This window comes from Rhineura floridana, chromosome 10, assembly GCF_030035675.1.
Source record: "Rhineura floridana isolate rRhiFlo1 chromosome 10, rRhiFlo1.hap2, whole genome shotgun sequence".
Taxonomy (NCBI): domain Eukaryota; kingdom Metazoa; phylum Chordata; class Lepidosauria; order Squamata; family Rhineuridae; genus Rhineura; species Rhineura floridana.
This window is the reverse complement of record NC_084489.1, coordinates 25,922,731-25,935,169: the sequence shown is the minus strand read 5'-3', so window position 1 is coordinate 25,935,169 and position 12,439 is coordinate 25,922,731. Positions and strand designations below refer to the sequence as shown.

Here is a 12,439-nt window from a genome sequence, read left to right as displayed (position 1 = left end):
AACAATTGGGTTAATATTCCAGGCTTGATGACATCACAGTATAAACAGAACAGCCTGCCTTATCTCTCTATGTTCAAGAATACAAAACAAATTTAGTTCCCAGCATCAAAACAGTTAGTGGCATCGTGAAGAAGCAGATTCGTCAAAATAAAATAGACCAAAAAGAGAATAGTCCCAGACAATATAATGTTCCTCGGAATAGAAATCCCTCTTCTGTTTATATCTTTAGAATGCACTTCCAGGACAGCTTTTTGCAATAGAAACAGAGATAAGCTGTTAATTTCATGAATAACAGAGAAGAGTTATAGCTCACCCAGAAGTTCTTTAAAGCTGATTCATTTGACAAATCTCTTTTTGCTGCAACAATTTAAACCAAGTAAAAAAAAAAAATAGAAAGAAGGGTGCTTGCCTGTTAGTCCGTTTTCTCTTTGAAGAAAAGATAAACGTATCGCATTAATCAGATAGAGCTTGTTCGGAAGTCCGTCCGGCATTACTGGCTGGACCTTTTCTCATAAATTAATGAAATCCAGGCCTCCCAACAAAAACAGGCTTTTGAGGTTGATCTCTACGTTTCTCCCTGCCCGGGAGAAATTTCATCAGTCAAAAAAAAAATGTTCTGACTGATTTATATCTGAATAAGCTTCTTCTGCGGCGGGAGCCCGTCTCAAAAGCAGGCACAAGCAAAGTCACCCTTCCCGGAAGTCAGGGCAGTAAGGAGCTGAAAATGGAACTGAGCAAAATGACGCAGGAGCTTAAAGAAATAGGGGATCCTGTGAGAGAGGAGAATGAGATCAGAGATGAGAAAAGAAAAAATAAAGGGAAGATACAAGCCCTGGAGATTGGAACAAATGTGGAATTGGAAAAAGATCTGGAGTTTATGGATATTAGAAATAAAATCTACTGTTTGGAATTTAACGTTATCTCTGAAGAAATTAATGAAGATATTAGAGATAAAGTTATCAATGGCTTGGATAATCTTCTGGACTGGAATGATGTGATGGAGCTTGATATAGAGAAAATCTATGGAATTAACTGCAGCCAAAAACTCTCAAGAGATGAGCCAGTGCATTCTGTAAAAAAGAAGAACAGAGATATGACTTTACAACAATATTTCAGCAACTTATTCAGAATTGATGGCAAGAAAATATTTGGGATAGAGGAAATTCCCATCAGACTCTTATTATATGACTATGGCTATGACAGCAAGATTATTATGGAATACTGATAATGGAAGATTGGACACTGAAATTACTGGACTTAACAGGACTATTGAAGATGGAAGATGGAATTAATATGGATAATGGAATAATGGCTATTGAAATTATTGGACCTAACAGATTTTGATGAGATGGATTAATCGATATGTTTATTTGGACTATGGTTATGACAATAAGACTATTATTATTATTAACGAGATGGATTAATCGACATATTTATTTGGAGAAAAATTGATAGATATATTTCTTAAAGAATTGAAACCTCTCTTTGACTTTTTGTGGAAAGAATAAAGTAATGTTTATGAGATTTGATGATTAATTAAGATAACTACTGGAGGAAAGTGATTTTATAATATAATTTAAGAGATAGGATTGTTATATATTGTAGACCTATAACTGATTTGATCTGTGACAAATGGGAAGTCAACATTTTATTTTTTTGTTTAATCATTTTTGTTTTGTTTTGTTTTTTGTCTTTGAATGTTTTATGATTTTGTTTTGTATGTTTTATGAAAATTTGAATAAAAATTATTGTAAAAAAAAAAAAAAAGTAACTTTTCCAAGCTCTGCCCATCTGGTAAACCTAGAATTGCCAGAGAAAAGTGGCTCCAAGTCCCCCCCTGCAAGAGGCCCCAGAAGCTTTTATTTATTTACAGAAGGATACCATGGCTGATAGTATCAAGAGCTGCTGAGACTTCTAATAGAATAAAAAGCTGGTGAGAGTTCCAATAGACTCAACAGGGGCACATTTCCCCTGTCCATCAAAGTAACTAAAGCTGTTTCAGTCCCAAAACAGCCTGAACCCAGTCTGGAAATCATCCAAGAAATCAGTATCATCCAAGAAAGCTTGGAACTGAGCTGCCACCGCTTAGACACAGGCTCATAATAATCCATAATGGTGGGATCCTTGTCAGCAGAGATATGACTTCTTTCAAAACACCATCTCCAAGAGAAGCATTCACATGCCCCCATCTAGCCAAGTCTGCTCTTGCTGCCTTCACAAGCCAGGATGGGCAAGATTCAATCAAGCACATGGACAGCCTAAAATCTCCAAGTAATGTGTCTGAGCGAATCAGGAAGCTATCCATGAAAATAGGACAAGCAGATACTGTAGACACATTCCTGGTCTCTTTAAACATGTTCTTGTCCTAAAACATGCTCTGCTCTTCTTCTCCTAAAACTTGTTTCCTTTCAGCTCCTCAGGAAAACTAGGGAGCTAAGGATCTAGTCAGACAGAGAGAAAATATGAATGTGCGTGGAGCAATAATGCCAACTGCCCAGACTATTTCTCTATTCCAGAATAGGGAGACAGGGTTTCAGAACCACCAGAGGAGGTAGCAGGAAAATCCCTTATAGGCAATTCACATCCATTTATATTTAAGGACAGACCATCCTAACTGGTCCTCCAGCCCTGCAGAGTAAGTAGTCCAAACCATATCAGGAAATGATCTGTCCAAGGCAACAGTTATTTCAAACTCCTCCACATCCAAATCACCATCCTCTTGTGCAGAGGAAAGAAATCCAGAGTGTGCCCTACAACATGGATGAAAGCAGATATTAACTGAGACAAGCCCATGGTTATCATGGAGGCTATGAAATCATGAGCCACAGCAGCTGCTTTGGCATGGATGTTGAAACCCCCCTGAACAACTAACCTGGGGAACATTAAAGCCACCCCTGAGACCACCCTTGCCAGCTCAGGCAAAGAGACTGTGGATTGGCAGGGTGGGTCATTTATAGGGATAACTGACAGCAAGTTATCAACATATTAGAACTCTGTCCACTGTCAGTTTTCACATTGTCCATTTTAGACAGGAAATCTAAAATCCCACATTGGATAGGAATCTATCAAATCCTATAAAGGCACCATGCATACCAATGGCCTCATGCATAAGGGTACATGGGGCTTTCCAGAGCTCATGTCCTACAAACCAGCACTGCTAACTGTTTGTACCACCACCTCATGATAAAAAGGAATCTACCTTTGATTCAGCAAACCTTACTTTAATTATTCATTAGCTCATCTTCACAAAACTTTGGTGATTTAGGATCAGTGCTACTTCTTTGACCTGTACCAAGCAGAACATACAAGCTTGCTTTAAGTTGGCTTTATCAACGAGATTTAACATTTTAATATCCAAGCACCTCATATGTATTAACTTAATCTCACAACATGCCCCATTGTTCTCTTTAGAGAATGGGAAATAAACTGCAAAGAGCTGACGCTGAGCCAAGAGTTTCTGGAGTAACAATCTGAGAAAAGGAGTTAATAAGTAGGTTTCTAAACCAATTTTTTCAGTCTCTTGCTGATATGCAGCAAACTCTACTATTATACTTATTATTACTACATTTATATCCCACCTTTCCTCCAAGGAACTCAAGATGGCATACATGATTCTCCTCCCTATCCATTTTATCCTCAAAACAACCCTATGAGGTAGGTTAGTTTGAAAGACTGTGACTGGCCCAAGATCACTCAGCAAACTTCATGGCTGAGTGGGGATTTGAACCCTGGTTTCCCAGGCCTAGTCCAACACTCAGTGCTGGTTCTAAGGTCAGTGTGCAAGATTAAAAATGTTAATATTTCTTCATCAGTTGATATGTTTCCATTTGCCCATCCAAAAAAATCTCCAGCCTTGTTGTAGCTACAGAATCATTCATGATGTATTTATTTCCTATTTAGTTATTCATCAAGCAGAGTTGCACGCTAGTTTCCTGTAGCAAGAAAGAATCACCTCACAGACTAGGTAGGTAACTAGGGAGGGTACCTTCAAAATCAGATTGTTAAATTGCTCTTATTTTTCTCCTCTCTTTCAGGCCATCAGCATCTCACATGTCAGTAACTTAGGACTGCCTACCTACATATGTAATTATTTACAAGATAAAAGAATGGAAGTGATGGTAGTATTCATTTCCAATACAGGGGGGGGGGCAGTGGAAGACCTCCACTCCAGGAGCTGAAAACCAGTAAATGGAGTGGTGAAAACCAAACAAGGATTGAGCCTAGCTGTTCCCAGGCTCACCACATACACGGCTGGCTTTCCATCAATCTCTTGGGTTCCATCCAACAAAAAAGCACACACACAAATTCCCCTTTGTACAAACCATGTTATTTTGTCCTTATTTGTAAATAAGCTCACAACAGTTACTAGTCTACAAAAAAAAAATAGAAGCCTGCCTACCAATGTATATATTGTGAACTTAAAACCACTTTTTGAAGGAGGGGCGGGGGAAACTATAACCTTGGAGAAATCAGGTCAAAATACAAGCTACTCTGGTATTACTTTAAAAAAAACACAAAGCAAAATATATTGTCAATATTTAAATACCTTTTTTTAACTATAACACAACTTCAAAATGTTGGCCTGCCACATTTAAGAAATTGATAGAATTAAGTAAAAGATGGAAGATTTCCATCCTGAAAGAATTTGGCACATGTACCAGTTCTTCCCCTGCTTGAGGCTGACGCTCATAAATGCTTCAGAAGAGGTCTAGCACTATGTGCTGTCTAATGTCAGACAACATGGTTATTACACTAGTTTGCAGTTAGAACTGACTCACAGTGCAAGTCTATACATGTCAACTTCAGAAGTAAGCCCCAGAGAGTTTTATAGGGCTTACTCTCAGGTCAGTGTGTAAAGGACTGCAGCCTGTCACAGTTCCAAACGTTCACACTTGGCTTTACCTATCAGAAAAACCTATGCATTTTTTTGTGTAATCTAAATATATCAGAACTATAAATGTTGAAAAATTAGTTTTAAAAATAAACAATACAAAGAGGAATGTCCACTTATCTTTTAATATAGCTTATCTGTGACAAGAAACATTTGAAATAGGACAATTCTAAGACATTATTAGTCATTCTACTAAGCTGACAAAACATATAATGAGGAGCATTAATATAATTCAGTTTTCATTAACTGAAGAAAACCAAGCTCTACATGTGAGATAATATATTTGATTTTAACAAATACTTAGTGGCATTAAGACAGGCCATCAGTTCTAGAGAGTGTTTTTACACAGAATAATTATACTAGTTCATATGCAACACAGATATAAGGAGATATGGATAGTATTAATTTGTTGCCAACCTTTACATAAAAGGCAAAGCCAGAATAAATTATACTGTTGCATATTCTTATTGATATAAACAGAACAGATTCTTTACCTCTTGCTGATTATTTTTCTTCCATTATCAATACATTGGGCATAGGAATTAAATTAAAAACCAAGAATGGCTTGGAATACCAAAAACATAAATAAGAATGCTATTGCTAGCTGTCTAGTATTTTAATGTATCGTGTATGATTTGTGAAGTACTGCCAAGCGTCTTATATCAGCAATTTTAGGGATCAGGGTAATCATGTTCTGAAAAGAAGTTCTACTTAAATTATATTTAAAGCATACCCCTTTATTCAACTTCTGCTTACCAGGCTCACAACCAGATATTTTCTACAGTCCTTTTAATTCCAACAACATAGCAAACAGTTAATACTTCAGAATTACTGTGGTTAATTTGTATACAGCAGGTGCCCTAGGGATTGTTCACTTTTAAAACTAGCTGATAATTTATAAGTAGACTGTAGCAAAAGGCAAATTTTGAATACATTAAAAGCAAAGAGTATAACAACTGGATAAAACCAATAAGCAGTGGGTATATGTTTAAAACATCTCATGTTGAAATTAATGAGACCTAAAAATGCTTATCTTTGGCTGGATTGTGCCACAAATTACTGATCTATATTTGCTTTTTATTAAAATGATGCAACACATTTTCAAAAATTTCACAGATATGGAAGGGAACAGAAAGCCTCAGTGCAATATGATTTACACATCAGTTCCCTCTTTATTGTAGTGCAGGTGTGGGGAATCTTTCGCCCTACAGTTGTTGCTGAACTACAACTCCCATCATCCCTATTGAGCATGGTCAATGGCCAGGGATGATGGGAGTTGTGGTTCAGCAACATCTGAAGGGCCAAAGGTCCCCCACACCTGCTGTAGTGTATGCCTATGGAATCAAATTATTCACTAAGTCAAGGGCCTACAAGCTAACAATTGCCTAAAATACTGGGTTGCCATCAGTAAATAACGATTACGGTCCAGACATCTCCTTTTTGAGTTCTAACCACCACCAACTGTCTGCACCATAATTTAGTTTTGAAACTTCCCCAAGTTTCAAAAGCAGCTTTTCAAGTGAAGTGTGAGGTAAGTGCTACTATTAGCAGGAAAAGTCAGGAACCGTGCTGTACGAGCAGCAATTGACAAGCACAATGGCTCAGAAGACATGCATAAGATTCTGCTGTAAAAGTTCAGCTAGTACAGACTAGAATTTACGTAAGGATGGTCTTTAATTTTCCTAGATACGGAAACAATTGTTGACAAAGGGCATATTTTCACCAGCTTGGAGGACAGCAACAGGCAACAACCTGACCAGGGCACGGGAGGAGGCAAGGGAAAAGAAACACTACTTTAGCCATAGCAAATGACTTTTCAAAAAAAGTATTTCTGCAACTTCCCTCTCCCCACACCAAGCAAGTGCCAGGGGGCCCTCACAAAAACCTCAGCAGCTATGAGTAGCCGAAATGATATCCAGACCTGGATCAGCACAATCTAAATCCAACAGAGTACAGCAGCCATGTATCAACAGGATTTTTAGAGTCATTTCCTATTACTATCCACTCTTCATTAATGTCAGAAAAACACAATTGGGGTGGGTGGGAGGAAAGAAGTCTTCACTCTAACCTCAACCTCTTTAGGCTGGGACTAGAAAGGGGTTAACAATCCCAAGAAATTGCAGACCTCTAATTTCTGACCTGGTAATGGATGGTAAGCATTGAGGATAGAAGGATGAAACATATAAGTGCTTGAGTATAGAAAAAAGCCTTATCAACATGACTTTTGAAAGGGGAAGTCTTGTCTCATTTATGCTACAGTCTTAACCCTACTTACCTAAGAATAAGGCCCATTGAATTAAACAGGACTTATTCAAGTAGACATGGTTAGGATTGCATTGTAAATCCAGGATACTTCTGGATCCAACAATGTTACTGAGGTTAAGGTGGTTTCAGCGGGTAGGAGTGCCTGTTTCCAGCTATGGCTGGTTCACCACCTACAGCCACTGTACTCCATGCTCTGGTAACTTCCAGACTGGATTACTGCAATGTGCTCTATGGGGAAGCTGCCCTTGAAGACAACTTGGAACCTTCAACTGGTTTAAAATGCAGCACTCAGATTACTGGCTGGGGTTCAATTTAGAGCTCATATAACCTCCATTTTAGAACAGCTGTGCTGGTTGCCAGTTCATTTCCAAGCACATTCAAGGTGCTTACATCAGTGTTAAAAGCACTAAATGACTTAGGCCTCAAATATATGAAAGACTGTCTCCTTCCAAACAGACCATCTAGGCTAGTAAGATCAGCAGAGGGGGACCTGCTTGGTAGTTCGGGGTGGTGGCTGGGAGAAGACTTTCTCCGTGGCAGCCCTAAAGTTGTGGAATTCCCTCCCCATGTCATTATGTAGTTTTCATCGTATGCTGAAGACTCACTTCTTTACCCTGGCCTTTGACACCCTAGAAACGTATTTTAGGGCCCATCCTATTCTCCTGGTTGTGATCTGTTTAAACTGTTTTTATGTTTTTGCCCATCCTGGGACCTTGTGGTGAAGGCAGATAAAAAGTCTAATAAATAATCATAATAAAATTGTGAAAGTTATTCAAGTATGCCCCTACACATGTAAGAGCTTCAGTTTGCAAAAAGCTTTTGACACAGCTCCCTACAAAAGGATCCTAAGCAACTTTGTAGTCATAGTATAAAAGAACCCTCATAGATCTTTAACTGCTTAAGACAATAACCAGAGCGTAGGGACAAAGAGACAGTTTCCACAAAGGACAGCTAAACAGTGCCCTCCGCTAGGAACCATATTTAGACCAGTACAGCTGAATTTATTTTGAGTCAGCAGTGAACAGTGAGGTAACCAGCTTTGCAGATTACAGCAAATTAGTCAGAATGGTAAAGATAAAAGATTAAATACCTCCACTAATTTCTTCAAACTTGAAGAGTCAGCAACAAAATTAAAGATTGAATAATGCAATATAACTATGAAGAAATACACATTGGGATAGAATGTATTCAACTTCAGATACACACTAATGAAATATTACACAAACCAACGCATCCGTACCTACCTAGCAAAGATAAAGACTCATGATAGAAAGCAAATTTAAAGAATCATCTCAGTTTCTAACCTAACAGGAAAAGGGGTTGAAATAGCAGAGCAGGTTATCATAAAGGCCCACAGTTGGCATACCATACTGCAAATACACTATACAGTTCTATTACTTTGTATCAAGGATATTGCAAAAAGACAGAAAAGGCACCTTGAAGTCCATTGGTTCTAGCTAGCTTTTTGAAGAAATTATGTATTGTAGTGTAAAGTCTACAGAATACCTGCTTTTCCCCAGTACCAGCAACAACTGAGAAGTAACTTACAAAATCCAAGTTCCTAGTAAGGGAACAAATGACTGTGGAATAAAGATGAGCAACTGGCAGCTACTGGACCAAATCCGGAGTTGCCTGACACCCTTCCCAAGTTGCCATTCCAAGAACCAAAGAAAGATGTTATAGAAATAACAGGTTTTGCTAGCAAGTCATGCAAGGGAATAGAGACAAGGTCTTGGCTCCCCTGATTCATTTTCTCATGTCTCCCCTCCAGCACAGTCAGTTGCCAGCCAAGGGTATAGAAGCTCATACTGAGCCAGGTAAATATCTCTGTAAATTTAAGGTTTTAAGCAGTTGTTAAAGCTTACTATTAAAAATAATAAAAATATATTATTGTTTTACACATGTTTTTAAAAATATTTTACTGCATTATTATAGGAAAATGAAACTTCAGCTCTGATAAGCCCCCTTCCCCAAAAGCAATCAGCATTGCATCCTCCCATAGATGGCTGCATAAACATTATATGGCACGCTCTGACATCCTTCCCAATGGTTGTATCCACCTGCAAGCCCACTAAAGTCAGAGTGACTTTGTAGAGGCCAGATTGCTCTTAATGTACCAGGAAGCTATGCAAGCCAAAAGAATCAACATTGTCAATCCCTAAAGCTTTTTAGATAAATGACAGGCATTTTTTTTCTGTTTCGCCCAATGAGTGTTAAATGGGGCGAGGTTGGTTGGTTGGTTTCCCCCCCAAAAAAAAATTGGTAGAAGATACAGTATAAGGCTGTAATCTTGCACTCAGTTACCTGAGAGTGAGTCCCACTGAACTCAATAGGGTTTATATCTACTCAGAAGTGACAGGTACTGTATAGGATTGTGTTGCAGAGCATTTAAGATTTCCTTCCTTCTTCCCACTGATACGTTATTTGTTGAAATACACAACAACTACCATTAGTCTTACCACCAAATTAACTCATCTAACTCATTGTCTGCCAAAATGGCAACAATATTTCAAATAAAAGTTTTAAGTTACTAGTATTCCACAATGACCAAACAAAAGTCTAGAAAATTAGTATGCAATCTACAGTGCAATTCTAACCATGCCTACTCAGAAGTAAGTCCTATTAAGTTCAATGAGGCTCACTCCCAGGTAAATTGGGGTGAGGACTGCAGCCTTAAACTCTCTAAATCAAGCAATATTTACAGGAATACTGGGACATGCTTTTTGACAGTGTATTATCCCAGAAGATATTATATAATTGCACATGGGAACCAAATAATAAAATGTATTCTACTACATATGTAACTGCACACCCTCTACTTTAAAACTTGGGAATCATTTTTTAAAAAACAGATTTACTCTTTCATCTCCAAACTTGCACAGACAAGGTGAAAATCCCATTACTCTTTCCCCTAGTCAAACTGAGTGTGAAAACAGCAGTTAATCCAGTCTAACTAATCTCATGTTCCCTTACAAAAGAAAAAAAGGAAGCATATAGCTCAGAATTAATGTTTTGTAATCTCCATTTCACCTATAAGCATCCAGTCAAAACATCCCAGTATATCAACATGACATGGCAATTAAACCATGCCAAGGAGAAACAATATTAAGTCTTCAATATGTGCTCCTGAGCTGCCCAGGTATTTCAGACTACTTTCGCCAGTTTACATATCCCAGGCATTTGGTGGCCTTGGGGAAAGATGGTCACATGCCCCACTGCCACATGCAAAATTAAACTGTCAGCATGCACTAGGAAGCCTCGGAAAGGAGAATCCTGTATACGGCAGCAGGAGCATACAGCCCATTTCCCAAGAACTGGGAGCCGCCAAGCACAAGGTCTAGAGTTCGGTTTTGGTATATGAAGGCATGTTGAAGAGCAGCAGCAGGGAAAAAAATTATCAGATAAATAAGAGAGATTGGGTTTTGATGGACACTTCCTGGAGATAACAGTGTTTGGCACCTCATGAGCTGCCAACAATGGCAGACGCCTACTCTGTAGCGTTGGGAATCCCACAGAGTCATTCAGAGAACGGTCCGCAGAAAAGCTTTCAGATTGGCCATCTCACCTATGAGACGGCGAGGAGGGATGCTTCTAAAGGAGAGCCCAACACCCTATCAGAAAGAATGGCGGGCAAAAAGAGGTGGCAAACCCTATCTGGCAGGAATGGGTGTGGCTCAGGAAAGGGTCCCCCAGCTTTTGGACTAGAGAATGGAAGGGTCCTTTGTATGGTGACGGGGGCGGTAAAGCATATAGGTCCGCACCTGCTGACCCCACACCTAGTTAGCTGGCCTCAGGGAAAGGGGGGTGAGTCGAACCCCTCTTCGCCATCCCAAAGTGGTGCAGAACAAGGCTGAGTGGATGTTTCTTTCCAGATTTCCCCTTTACCTGCTTTGCCAGCCTTGGATGAGGTTGGTGTATTTGCTCAAGGAGCCCTCGAGCACCGTCTCCGTCTTCCTGCCTGCCGCCAGCCCCCCGCCAGTGCCGCCAGTGCTCCCTCCCGGACTGGCCGCCGCTGAACTGGGGCTGCTGCTGCTCCCGCCACCTCTATCCGGCCTCCCAGTTGGTGCCGCCGCCGCTCCTTGCCAACCCGGGAGCCCCCGAATGGCGGAGGAGCAAGGAGAAGAGCCTGCCGAGGTGGGGCGGCTGCTACTCCGGCTGCTGCTGTTACTGCCGCCGCCGCCGCTGTTTGCTGGAGCGGCTACGACGTCCACGCCGCTCTGCGCCGTCGCCGCTGTCTTCTCCATGGAGTTCGCAGGGAGAGTCTGAGGCAGCTGCTCCGGCCTCGGCCACAGAGAGTTACCGCTGCCGCTGGCAAGCTGGGAAATACCTGACTCATACGCTAGGAGGGAAGACGGGCAGGGCCGGGCGCGACCCGCGGCTGCCTTCTCCTTCTCACGGGCTGCGAAAACGGGCGGTGGGAGCGGAGGCGGCGCCGACGCTTTGTGTCCGGTGCTGGAGAGATCCGCCCCGTCCCCGTTGTTCCCTCAAGCCCGGCCTCTCAATCCAGTGCCAGCCATGAATCTCTGCCTCAACGCTCGCTTTCCCCAACGAGGTGGAGACAGGAGACTCCCACCCAGATGGGCGATGCGAGGAGAAGATAAAACTCCTCCAGCGACACGAGGGAGGGGCTGGCCAAAGCTTAGCCCGCCTACACACACACGACCACGCCGTGCTAATTGTGCGAGTTCTTCAGAGGTAGTTAATCCGGAATAACTACGCACAGAGGTTCCATACTTAGGATAGCTTCCCGGGGCGCGGTCGGAAGACACGCAAGAGTGAAGCTAAGGCTGCAAGTGAAGCTAAGGCTACTCAGAAGTAAGCTCCATTGGGTTAAGTGGGACTCCCAGGTAAGTATGTGTTGGATTGCTACCTAAGTCAGTTTTTGTTGCCTCTGCAAATAATTGGAACAGGAAACTAAGCAAGTTTGGTATCCAATTGGGAATAAATCCCAATCAAACCCTGGTCTATTATACATGCAGTAGAATGACTGGTAAGAGTTCTTTTTTTAATTATCCGTTTTCCAAATTAACAATATAATCTGGTATAGTTATATTTACATATAGTAAAAATCAAATGTCAGTTTAAATTGGTTGGGGAACTGTAAGACAAAAGCCAGGTATCTCATTACATCACATGAGAGGATGATAAGCACAAAACAAATTTAAGAACGCATCTTCACTCCTTGGTAGAGTTGTGAGGATGTAAAATAGACCTTACCAGGTTGCCAACAGGCCATGGCATTTTTTGAATGTAGGCTTGCATTAAAACTCCACAAGTGAAAAG

The 12,439-nt window shown here is 40.7% G+C and overlaps 1 protein-coding gene across 2 annotated transcripts in view; it reads right to left on the bottom strand.

The window, feature by feature from the left end:
- OSBPL10 (oxysterol binding protein like 10) overlaps positions 1–11,934 on the bottom strand; it is a 112,648-nt gene extending 100,714 nt beyond the window's left edge. Inside the window, exon 1 of one of the 2 annotated variants that reach the window (XM_061586040.1) lies at positions 11,042–11,934. In XM_061586040.1, the coding sequence (XP_061442024.1) occupies positions 11,042–11,400 (359 nt within the window). In that variant the 5' untranslated portion in view covers positions 11,401–11,934. The remainder of the gene's footprint in view (positions 1–11,041) is intronic. The other variant, XM_061586039.1, reaches the window with a different exon arrangement.
- Positions 11,935–12,439: the final 505 nt, after the last annotated feature.